This window comes from Musca domestica, unplaced genomic scaffold (assembly GCF_030504385.1).
Source record: "Musca domestica strain aabys unplaced genomic scaffold, Musca_domestica.polishedcontigs.V.1.1 133, whole genome shotgun sequence".
Classification (NCBI taxonomy): Eukaryota; Metazoa; Arthropoda; class Insecta; order Diptera; family Muscidae; genus Musca; species Musca domestica.
The window spans coordinates 1,327,597-1,340,825 of NW_026712178.1; the positions used below are offsets into that span (position 1 = coordinate 1,327,597).

Consider the following 13,229-nt stretch of genomic DNA (forward strand, 5'->3'; position numbering starts at 1 on the left):
TTGTTAAAAATTTGTATTTTTTTTTTGTGTTTTATGTTACTTTTTTATTTTTATTTTGTTATTTGAATTAATTTTATTTTATATTATATTACTTTTTTATTTTAATTTCTTTTTTCTCGGGAAATATTTATTCCTTCACTTTAAAAAATATTTATAAAAACTAAAATATTAATATTAATTCCCGAAATATTTTTCCCTCTCTTCACGACTGGCTGACATCGGCAGTCAGCCGTATAATACTTGTAATTGTAGAAAGATTTGTGTCTTTTATATGCATTCCATATAGCTATTTTTTTGTTATGGAGAAAAGTTCACAACAACGGACAGACAGACAGAACAGAACAGAGTCGAGAGCAGAGCCGTCGAGTCAAGACCAGACGAGTAGAGTGCGATCGTGTTTTATATTTTTAGTAGGTATCTTTATATATTTTACACGATTACTTCGTTTTTATAACAATTGTTTTTTCTGTAATTTTATTTTACACTTGATTCGTTGTGCTGCTGTCACTTTAAACGCCAGTTACTCTTCTGTTCTGTTGTTGCTGTCACACTAAGTGTATTGCTAAAATTGTCTCTTAGCTTTAAGTACTTTTTTGTTTTTTCTGGGAGGCATTGCAAATTCAAATTGTTTGGTGTTTGATATCAATTGAGTGGGCCGTTACAAAGTGGGTGAGAGAAAGAGAGAGAGAGAGGCCTCCTGGGGTGAATGTATGTTTTTGTTTGGGGCAGAGTGAGATTTTGATCTCTGCCATGAATATTAATTCATTCAAGACAGGAACAACAAAAAGAGCTAATTTCATGAATCCAAAAAGAAAATCTGACGGTTGGACATTTTGAATGTCAGGCCACCATGACACCTTTGTTGTTTATTTTATTACAAAGAAAAAAAAAACAGAGATTACATATCACCTTGCATGTACTTACATATGTAAATCAAGTTGTAACCTAAATGTGATAACAAACTCAAATTTCTTCTTACAAGGAAACCCGTGCGAACCATAAGCATAAAGAGTAACAAACCGAAGAGGTGATTCCCCCAAAAGCAAGCATGCTGTGTAAGGAGAGATAACACGCAATTGGGCAACTTGGTGGAGTACCCAGGTAATAATTGGATACGGGTTTCAAAACTTTTTTCCACACACGGAAAAGAGGGAAGTTTTTTTAGATTAAAAGAAAGCTTTAATTTAAGTGTAATCGAATGTATTGCACATATTTTTTTGTTTTCGTTGTTATCGAACAACTTTTCTATAGAAAAAGTGTTTTCCGATCCACTTTTGTATGGAAAAAGTTGTTATCGAACGTATTTTCTATGGAAAAAGTTGTTATCGAAGAACTTTTCTATGGAAACAGTTGTTATTGAACAAATTTTCTATAGAAAAAGTTGTTATCGAACAACTTTTCTATGGAAAAAGTTGTTATCGAACAACTTTTCTATGGAAAAAGTTGTTATCGAAGAACTTTTCTATGGAAAAAGTTGTTATTGAACAAATTTTCTATAGAAAAAGTTGTTATCGAACAAATTTTTTATGGAAAAAGTTGTTATCGATCAACTTTTCTATGTAAAATGAGGCTATCGATCAACTTTTCTATAGAAAAAGTTGTTATCGAACAACTTTTCTATAGAAAAAGTTGTAATCGAACAACTTTTCTATAGAAAAAGTTGTAATCGAACAACTTTTCTATAGAAAAAGTTGTAATCGAACAACTTTTATATGGAAAAAGTTGTTGTCGTACAACTTTTATACGGAAAAGTTGTTATCAAAAAATCTTTCTATAGCAAAAGTTGTAATTTAGCAAATTTTCTATGGGAAAACTTGTTATCGAACAACTTTTCTATGGAAAATGTTGTTATCGAACAACTTTTCTATGGAAAATGTTGTTATCGAACAGTTTTTCTATGGAAAAAGTTGTTATCGAACAACTTTTCTATGGAAAAAGTTGTTATCGAACAACTTTTCTATGGAAAAAGTTGTTATCGAACAACTTTTCTATGGAAAAAGTTGTTATCGAATTTTTTTTAGGAAAAAGTTATTATCGAAAAACTTTTCAATGGAAAAATTGTTATCGAAGAACTTTTCTATGGAAAAAGTTGTTATCGAATAATTTTTCTATGGAAAAAGTTGTTATCGAACAACTTTATTATGGAAAAATTAATTATCGAAAAACTTTTCAATGGAAAATATGTTATCGATGAACTTTTCTATGGAAAAAGTTGTTGTCGAACAAATTTTCTATGGAAAAAGTTGTTATCGAAAAACTTTTCTATGGAAAAAGTTGTTATCAAACAACTTTTCTATGGAAAAAATTGTTATCAAACAATTTTTTTATGAAAAAAGTTGTTATCGAAAAACTTTTCTATGGAAAAATTCGTTATCGAACAACTTTTCTATGGAAAAAGTTGTTATCGAACAACTTTTTTTATGAAAAAAGTGTTATCGAACAACTTTAGGTGTTATCGAAAAAGAAAAAGTTATTAAAAAACAACTGTGGCTCAACTTTTCAGTAGAAAAATTTGTTATGGAAACGCTTTGCTTTGTTAATTTGTCTTATCGAAGGTAAACTTCAATTCAGCCTTCCTGAATTGGGTCTCTGATAGGAAAACTTCAATTCAGTCTGGTTGAATTGGTTCAATTTTGTATTGATTCAATTCAATTCAATTGTGTCATTGACTACCACAATATTATGACATAAGCTTCTAGAAAAACGGCGATATGAGCATGTCCTTGTAGCATTACCTTGGATAAATATGTAATTTGAACTTTAATTTTCAAGAAAATTAGAGTATCATTACGCTTGTAAATTGAATTGAAAATTAATTTGAAGTATGTCAACATTAATTGATTTTGAAGTAAATTAAACAACTGTTCAAATAAAAAAGGCGAAGTATTTTTTCGATAAGAGATCAATGTAATTGGTAATGTCGGCATTGTGGGGTTAAGCATTATGCTGATATATTTCAGGGCCAAGAATGGATGGGAGTCATTGTTGGAGGAGGTGTCATCGTTTCAACTTACTCTTGTGGGAGTTCCGAGGAGCTATAAAGAGGGGAAGGAGAGAAGGAAAAACAAAAAGGGAACTTTATATTATTTTACAATAATAATAAATAATTGTTTTTTTTTTACAAATTCCGGTAAGAATTGTTATTTCCTAGACGATATGTGTGTGCGTTTGTGTGTTTGCTTGCCATCTGCCATAGAAAACTTAATATTCAAATCATGAGGTATTGATGAATTTGTATAACTGTTTTTTTCTCGCATCGAAACAAAAACAAATAAAATTTAACAAAACGTGATCTTATTCGATTTGTTTAAAAAGAAATTATTTTCTGTTTTCCCAACCTCTTCGTCCGTCCGTCTGTTGAACAGGAATTCTAAAAATTCTATTTATTAAATGAATTTTTATTTATTGATCTGAATGATCAGCGGAAGCTTACGGAAATATAATTCACATCGATTATCTTTAACGATGTGATGACAATTGACATTACACTTTATTTAATTAATTGTATAAATATTTACAACAAACTGACGGTTGAATAACTTGTGACTGAGTTTTGAACAAGTAAAGAGGAACAACAACACAATGAATTAGTAATTGCAACTATTTTGTCACATAAGTTTCAATATTGTCACATCTACTGCAAGTGTGTAGCAGATTGGAAACAATTAAATTGTTTATCCAGATAAAAGCGCAAACCAACAACAACAACATCCTAAGGATGTCGATAACAATAACATTTTACAGAAAAACTGGTCGATAACAAGATTTAGCATAGAAAAGTTGTTCGATAACAAAATTTTCCATACAAACGGGCTTTGATAACATAATACTTTATAGAAAAATTGATCGATAACAACATTTTGCGTAGGAATAATAACTATCTCTATACAAAAGTTGTTCGATAACAAAATATTTTACGGAAAAAATGCCCGATAATAACAGTTTGCATGGAAAAGTGGTTGGATAACAACATTTTGAGTAGAAAAGTTCTTCGATAACAAAATTTTCTATGTAAACGTGCTTCCATAACAAAAAACTTTATAGAAAAATTGGTTCGATAACATTATTTTCTGCAGAAAAGCGGTTCGATAATAACAGTTTTTATAGAAAAGTTTTTCGATAACATATTTTACAGAAAAAATGGTCGTTACAGCATTTTCCATAGGAATTTTGTTCGATAACAACATTTTGAATAGAAAAGTTCTTCGATAACACCATTTCATGTAGACAATTGGTTTGAAAATAAAATTTTTTATACAAACGCATTTCGATTTATAGAAAATTTGGTAGTTAACAACATTTTGCATAGGAAAGTTGTTCGATAACAATATTTTCTGTAGAAAAGCGGTTCGATAATAACTGTTTCAATACAGAAGTTGTTCAATAACATAATATTTTACGGAAATTGCTCGATAACAGCATTTTGCATAGAAAAGTGATTCGATAACAACATTTAAATAGAAAAGTCCTTCGATAAAAATATTTTCTGTACAAAAATGTTTCAAAAATAAAATTTTCTATGCAAACGTGCTTCGATAACATAATACTTTATAGAAAGCCTGGTCGATAACAACATATTATCTGTAGAAAAGCGGTTCAATAATAACTGTCTCTATAAAAAAGTTGTTCGATAACATCATATTTTACGGAAAAACTGGTCGATAACAGCATTTTCCATAGAAATTTTGTTCGATAACAACATTTTGAATAGAAAAGTTCTTGGATAACAATATCTCCTGTAGAAAAGTTTTTCGATAAAAATTTTTCCCATGCAAACGTGCTTCGATAACATAATACTTTATGGAAAATTTGGTCGATAACAACATTTTGCACAGGAAAGTTGTTCGATAACAATGTTTTCTGTAGAAAAGCGGCTCGATAATATCTGTTTCTATACGAAAGTTGTTCGATAACATAATATTTTACAGGAAATTTGGTCGATAATAGTATTTTTACAGGAATGTTGTTCGATAACAACATTTTAAACAGAAGAGTTTTTCGATAACAAATTTGTCCGATAACAAACTATTCTGTAGAAAATGAAATCGATAACAAGCTTTACTATAGAAACGATGTTTGACAACTAGCTTTTGTATTAAAAAAAGTTATGCGATAGCACCCGATAACATGCATTTATAAAGAAAAATTGTCCGTTAGAAGCTATTCTATAGTAAATTTGTCCGATAACAAGCTATTCCATAAAAAATGAAGGCGATAACAAGCTTTACTATAGAAAAGATGTTCGACAACTAGCTTTTGTATTAAAAAAGTTGTGCGATAGCACCCGATAACAAGCTTTTGTAAAGAAAAATTGTCCGATAAAAGCTTTTCTATACCAAATTTTTCCGATAACAAGCTATTCCATGCAAAATGAAGGCGATAACAAGCTTTACTATAGAAAAGATGTTCGACAACTAGCTTTTGTATTAAAAAAGTTGTGCGATAGCACCCGATAACAAGCTTTTGTAAAGAAAAATTGTCCGATAAAAGCTATTCTATAGTATATATGTCCGATAACAAGCTTTACTATAGAAAATATGTTCGACAATTAGCTTTTGTATAAAATAAGTTGTGCAATAGCACTCGCTTCTGTAGAAAAATTTTTCGATAACATGATTTTTTTTAGAGAAATGTTGTCTTATTCAGTAATTTTATATAGAAATTATGCACGATAACAATATTTTCTTATAAAACAAAATTGTCTGATAGCAATTTTAAGTTGAGAAAATTTGGCTATTATTAACAGTCTATTTTTATAGAAAACCTATACTAATATCGACTAATTTCGTGTTAGAAAAATCGATCGATAGTAAGAATTTCAATATTAACAATATTCGATAACAGTTCATTTTACGTAAAAGGGATCGATATTTTACTATTTTATAGAAACCCTGTTCGATAACAACTTAAGGAAATTTGCTAGTCATTAGATATTCCCATTGCAATATTCTTTTAAATCCATTCTTGTTGAAAAACTAATCGAGGAAATATCACGATTTCGTTTAATTTTTTTTTTAAACAAATGTTCACGATCTATTTTTTTCTCATCTAAATGAAATTCTTATATTTACAACACCTGTAACATTTTACTTAGAAACGGTATCTGTTGTAAATATCATACTAATACATACACACACACACATTTGTAAAAATGTATGTATGAAATTCTGAAATTATTCGTAGTCATATTGTATTGCAATTCACACGTTTACGAGACGAGCCTTTTGTGTTCGTTTGGGGCTTTAATCAATTTAATGATACTTGAATACAGTAGTATTACAGTAATTGAAAATGCGATCTAGGTATGTAAGTTTATTTTTAGTCGTCGACGAACAAAATGTATAAAAATCTTGCATAATTTCTCGTTGTTGTTGTTGCTTGCCATTGTTAATATGCGATTTGCATATTAGAGAGGTAACGTCGATTTACAGATGAAATAAAGCTTAAATATGTGTGTGTGTGAACAGCTGTAAAGCCATTATTCTTAATAGAATTTTAAAACAAAACACTAAAATAACTCATATTTTATATTTTCTTTTTATGCCATTTTCATTACACCCTTGTGTTACTTGATCTTTTATTATCGCCGATGTTGATGCCCGACAAAAGTCGACACCATAAATTAATTCCATTCAAATCAATGGCCAACAATGGAACACTAACAGGCCATACAATCACATGTGCAAAGAATTTATTTTTTATTCGTTTTTTCACAGATTTTAAGTCACGTTTGACTCTATAAATGCATGTTTTATTTATGTAGCGGCAGAGCCGCTGACACAACGTTAACGGCGACGCTAACGTCTTGGGTGCTCTCATTAATGCAATGAGACTACCACCTGCACTAGGAGAGACTCACCGCAAAAGAAAAGGAAACGGAAAAGAGAAATAAAACAAAACAACAGGTGGTGGTGAGAGTGAGAGGGCAAGAGAAATGTAAACAGAAAGCTCTGAGTAATTGGGGATTTACCAAAACAGAGCACAAACACACGTGCTAACATGGTTTTGTATGTCAATTTATTGAAATCCCAATTTCAAAGGAAAAAAGTGATTTAAAATTAAAACATCTTTTTCCGAATATATAAATTAAAGGCCATATCAAAGTAATAAACATCAAGTAAAAAGGGAGAGAAAAAAATAAGATTAAAATTCACAACTTATCGACATCGGCTGAAAAAAAAAGCAAATAAATAAATAATTGGCACAACTCTAAATTAATGACACTTTGTTTAGATTGTTATCTTTCTTTGAATAACAACAGCCTGTTGATTTGTTATCAAATCGTATCAGAGTTTTATAATATTTAATGATTGTGAGTTGGTCGGTCGATCGGTCTCACACTTATTTACAATCGTTTTTTTTTTTGTAAAAATACAAGTGCCCATACATATGTAAGTGGCTATGTAATTACAACAAAAACTGACGTCTGCTGAGTTGAAAGTACCTGTATTCAATCATCATTTTTCCAATGTCACTTTTAGAAATCCAAACAGTTCTGCGGGTACTTAAGGGCGTATGTTTGATGAAGAGGTGGACATTTCGTTAACAACACACAATAATTGCTTATACGCCACATGTGACAAATAGAGGTGGTAAAAATGTGGACAAATTTTGTTAAGGCAATAAAAAATGTTCGCTCTTAAAGCATTTTTTAATCATTTGAATAGTTGTGTGTATTTTTGCAAAATTGCCTTAGATTGCATATTATAAAATTTTAATAATACGCCATAATTATATATAGTAGTGCTAAAGATAAATTATATGACACCAAGGGTGTTTCAAGTTGTTTAATAACAATAGACTTCATTAAAAAAATGGATCGATGACAACTTTTATTGTCGGGAAAAATGTTAGTCAGCCACATTCATTTACAGATAACGTGTCGAATAACAACAACAATAATTTTGACAGAACAATTGATCGATAATAAACATTACTGCTGAAAATAAAATCGATAACAAACGTTGCTGTTGAAAATGTTATCGATAACAAACTTTTCCCTAGAAAATTTAAGCCGCGACAAACATTTACTGTGGACAAATTTTCGTTTTTCCATAGAGAAGTGGTTCGATAACAACATTTTCTTAAAAAGAAGTCGTTCAATAATTACCTTTCTTACATAGAAGTTTAAAAATAAAAAAAAAAGTTCGATAACAAAGTTCGTCACCGATTAACTATTTTTGGAGAAAATAAAGAAACCGATGCAATTTGTTTTTTAAGAAAATAGGCTCGATATAAAATTTTTATCAAAAAAATGTTTTTTTTCAGTAAAGCTGACTAATTTTATAACAAGTTCGATAACAACTAATTCGATAAAAAAACCCCTTGGTATAAGAAACTTATTTGCTCTGTTTTAGAACCTCCAAAAATCTACTATTTTTGATTTTTTTTTCGATATCATAAAGGGAAAATCGGTTATCGTAGAATTGAAAAGTTGTTGAATAATAATTTCTCTTGTGGAAAATTAGTTCGATAACAGAATGCTTATGCACATGTAGTCCGATAGCAATTTTTTCGATAAAACATTTTTTCGATAAAAATTTTTATAACAAAATTTTTTGATCGATAACAAGAAACATATGGAAAAGAAGACCGATACAATGTTTTCTTATAAAAAAATGACTTCGATAACATAATTTCTCGTAGAAATGTAGTCCGATAATAGCTTTCCTTATAAACACTTGTTAGATAATAATTTTTCTTATAAAAGGCTTGTTGATAACAACCTTTCTTATCGAAACCTTATTCGATTACAACTTTTCTTTTGAAAACTGCTTCAATAACTACTACTTCTTATTAAAAAATAGTTCGAATACAATTAAAAAAAAAAAAATAAAAATAAATAAATATTGGGCAATTCATTTTCTAATTGTAAAGATGTTCGATAAAACCTTTGCTTACTTCAATAATAACTTTTCTCACAAAGACTTCTTCGATAACACTATTTTTTAAAGTAAACTTTATCTATTACAGCTTTATATTAACATTTCCAATAAAAATTAATTCAATAACAGCTTTTTCCGTAAAAACATTGTTCGATAACTCCTTTTTTTTTAATAAAAAAAAGGTTTTCAATAACAACTCTTTTATGAGAAAATCTTTTCTAATAAAACATTTGTTCGATAACAACTTTTCTTCTAGAAACATTAATCGATCATTAAAATAACCTTTTAAAAAATTAATAGATAACCATTTATTTAAACACATCGACAGCAACTTTTCCCATAGATTATCATTTCATAGAAAACATGTCCGATTATTTCAAGCTTTCAATGACATTTTCTTATCTAATTTCTAATTTTTTAATAGAAAAAAGGTTTTCAATAACAACAGTTCAATATCAGATTTTCTAAAATAACATTTGTTCGATTTCTTCTAGAAACATTAATCGATAACTACATTTCCTTTGGAAATATTTATCGATAACCATAAATTTTTAAAACACATCGATAGCAACTTTTTACATAGACAATTATTTCAATTGGAAATATGTCCGATTATTTCAAGTGTTCGATAACAAATGGTTCGATAACACATTTTCTAAAAAAAACATTTGTTGGATTATACCTTTTCTTAAAGAATAGTTGTTCGATAACAAGATTTCTTCTAGAAAAATTAATCGATAACTACATTTCCTTTGGAAATATTCATCGATAACCATTCATTTTTAAAACACATCGATAGCAACTTTTTGCATAGAAAATCATTTCAATACAAAATCCAATGTCCGATTATTTCAAGTGTTCGATATCACATTTTCTAACAAAACATTTGTTCGATCATACCTTTTCTTAAAAATAAGTTATTCGATAACAAGATTTCTTCTATGTCCGATTATTTCAAGTGTATTCGATACATACATTATTTTATAATCAAAAATTGATCGATAACAATTTTTATACTTTTTTCAAAAATAAAAACAATTTTTTGCTTTTTCTGCAACAATTTTTTTATAAATAATTCTCGATAAATGTAGTTTATTTAAGTTTTGTTCCAGAACTGCAAACTTGTACAAAATAATACCAGTTTTTCGATTTAGAAAAATACAGCAACATTTTTAAATTCATGTGGGTTAACTCAGGAATAGAGTACTAGTCGTTTATTTTGGTAACACTCTTTCTCTCTCTCTTTCTCTTGCAATTTTAATTTCATGCTCTTTCATATATATTTCTTCTATATGACGCCAAAAGAAATGCCGTTATTGGTGACCCTTTCAATTTGACGGTTGGAGAAATTGTTAACTGTAACAGATGTGATGACATTTCCTTGTATGGGAAAGACATGAAATAAACAGATAAGACAAACAATAATACTACGTTTACATTGTACTGGATTGGGAAAATGAAATGGATCACAATTGTCAATTCAAGGCTTAAAATAATGGATTATGAAAATCAAATGGATCAAAATTGTAAAGTCCATGCTTAAAATAAAAATTAAAAAAGCTTCAATGTAAAAACAAATAAACTTCCAGCTCCTTCACCCTTTGGCCACCACACCCTTCAAATGATTTATTTTAGTTTTTTTTTTTAATTTTAAAATTTTAAGAGTTTTGTTGTGACATGTATATTTGTAATATTTCAATGTTGAACAAAATATATTTAAACTATTTAATTTTTAATGTCGCGCTTTGTTTATTTTGGCATTTTTCAATCTGCGTTTTTGAGATAATTTTAATTTGTTGCTATTGGTTCACATAACAAAATTTAATTATTTTTTTTGTTTGTTGTTTTACTTTGTTGTAGTTGGTGCATTTAATTGCATATTGAAAAGCAAAAAACAAAAAAAAAAAAACAATAATTAAAGAAAATTCACAGCCATAATAACTGTGTGTGTTTGGGTATGCCAAAATGTATTGAAATAAAAACACGATGGCCCGTCGATTATTTTGTTGATATTTTATTTTTTTTTCTGTTATTGTTGTGGCTTTTTGTTGAGTATTATTTATTGCACTTCGTTTTTATAAATAATTTATACCACAATTGGTAGTTTTTGCAGTTGCTTTTGCAATGATATTTTTTTCGTTCGTTTCGATTTTTTTTTCCTCCGATCCTCACGGTCTGAAGTCAAGCGTCCAACTAACATTGATGTATGTGCCTTGATATGAAAAATAGCTAACCACTACCTGAGGTATTTTCATTCTTTGACTGTGAACGGGGGGCTCTATTGTCTTGAATACGACTATTTTTTGTTTCGATATAATCTCTTATTGTTTAACAATTGCCACTTTAGCAAAATTCCTTTGCGGAGCACAAAAAAAAACAGAAACAAGCAAACCAAGAAACAAATTGTTAACTTTACAATTATCCAAACTTATTTTTCTTTTCTTGTAGTAGATTTTCGCAAATGATTGCAAAAATAGAATCTTAACCTTGCCACAATTGGAGGTTCATTTTTCCAAAAAAAAAAAACTAAAAATAAAAATAAACAAGAAGTAGCCTAATATGGCTAATTTAATTGAAATGTTAAAGAATAAAGTGGTTTTTGGGTTTTTTAATTTTGGAACGGTATCCACAGGGTGAGATGAAAAAACTGCAAGCATGTTCAGACTGATGTCATTTCTAAGCCACTCTTCCGACAGCTGTTAAAATTATTCCAGTGACAGCTCATTGTATGGTTTACAAGCGTACAAAAGCATTTTGGGGAGAATTTTCCAGGGAAAAAGTTCCGGATACCAAACGTTAGACAGTATTGTGTCTGGAGTATTCTGGAAATCAAGGTTCGCACTAAAAATACCAATGTGTCGATCACTTCAAGCAAGCGCTTCGCCGGGAATGGGCAAAAATACCGCAGATAAACATTCGGGCAGCGTGTGTCATTGGCCGTTTGAAGCCCATAATTCGTGCCAAATATGACCAATTCTAACAAATCTAAAGTTATTCTAAAATTTGATGCTATTTCCGACATTTTTTGCTTTCATTCAATAAAATTTAAAAAAAAGTTAAAATTATGGCGTTTAACTTTGTTGGAGTTTTTTATCTCACCCTGTATAGTAGGTTACCTTTCGTTTTTTTTCTTATAGTGTGTTTACATTAAAGCTTTTGGCTTTTTATTTGACAGATTTGAATCTATTATGTTTACTAAATCCGGTAAACTATGTTTTTGTTGTTGTCAAACATTTTTGAAATTTTCACTTTTTAAAAAATGTTGAAAACCAATCGGCCCTTATCGGCAAATCCCTTATATTCCACAGGCTTCTAAATCGTTTGACATATGTATCATGCAAATGCTTCATGATCTTTGCAGGGGGTCAGTCATAAAATTCATCATTCATCAAACGATAAATGCTGACTTATTTATTGTACCTCTCAAAAATTCCGATCAAGATCAAGTTTTGGCGCCGTATGAGTACCACCTAACAAATAAATCTCCTTTTTCACACACGTATAAACGATAAGGCGTAAATTCGTTTTTTGACTAAAACATTTAAATTGAAAAAACAAGCAAACATATCGTAAAATACCATTTAATTATCGATTTACGTTACCATTAGCCAGTAATCAATGCCCTGTCGTCACGCACTCGTCTCCACTCATTAAAATCTAATCAGAATAACACTAACAGGGATTGATAACACTAACACTTTCCTTTCACAAAACAAATACCCAGTAAACAATTTTTTCCGACTGCTCTGATTTTAGATTTTTTTCCGAAATTTCTGACGTTTTTTTCAGAAATTTCTGATAGAAATTGGTCCGATTTTCTAAACGTTTTTTTTTAGAATTTCTGCACATTTTCCTGTGTTTTTAAGCGAAAAAAACTCGAAAAATGTACAAACGGAGAGAGTAGATTGTCTATTGCTCTGGCATATTCTCTCCCACATGTAAACGGATGGTGGTGGTTTGACACATTCTCTCCCATAGTAGTTGTTGTTGTTCATTCAAGATCTCAACAACAACAAAGCGCAAAGCAAAAATGCTATTTGTTATTTTTATTGTGAACTGTTAGATTTTCCGTTGTAAAAATGTGCGTTTTGTTGTTGTTGTGAATCAGCCTCTTTCTCTTTCGTTCCCAAAAAAATATGATGGAAAAAAATTGCAAAAACAACTACATACAAATTATTGAAAGACTGAATTTATTTTATTTTTGTTTTAAAAAGATATAGTGAATTACAAAAATTATATATATGTATATAATAACAACAAATAATTGAATTATCTGTTATCTGTTCAACTCTTTTGTGCATTAAAATACTGTATGTTATGTTCCTAATAAAAATAATATTTATA

General features: G+C 29.3%; 1 protein-coding gene across 3 annotated transcripts in view; it reads right to left on the minus strand.

The window, feature by feature from the left end:
* The window catches only part of LOC131800957 (trehalase-like), a 28,846-nt gene that overhangs the window by 7,478 nt on the left and 8,139 nt on the right, over positions 1-13,229 (minus strand). Inside the window, exon 2 of one of the 3 annotated variants that reach the window (XM_059118846.1) lies at positions 3,015-3,035. The exons of the other annotated variants lie outside the window; for them this stretch is intronic. Coding sequence (XP_058974829.1) covers positions 3,015-3,035 — 21 coding nt within the window. The remainder of the gene's footprint in view (positions 1-3,014; positions 3,036-13,229) is intronic. 3 annotated transcript variants of the gene reach the window in all.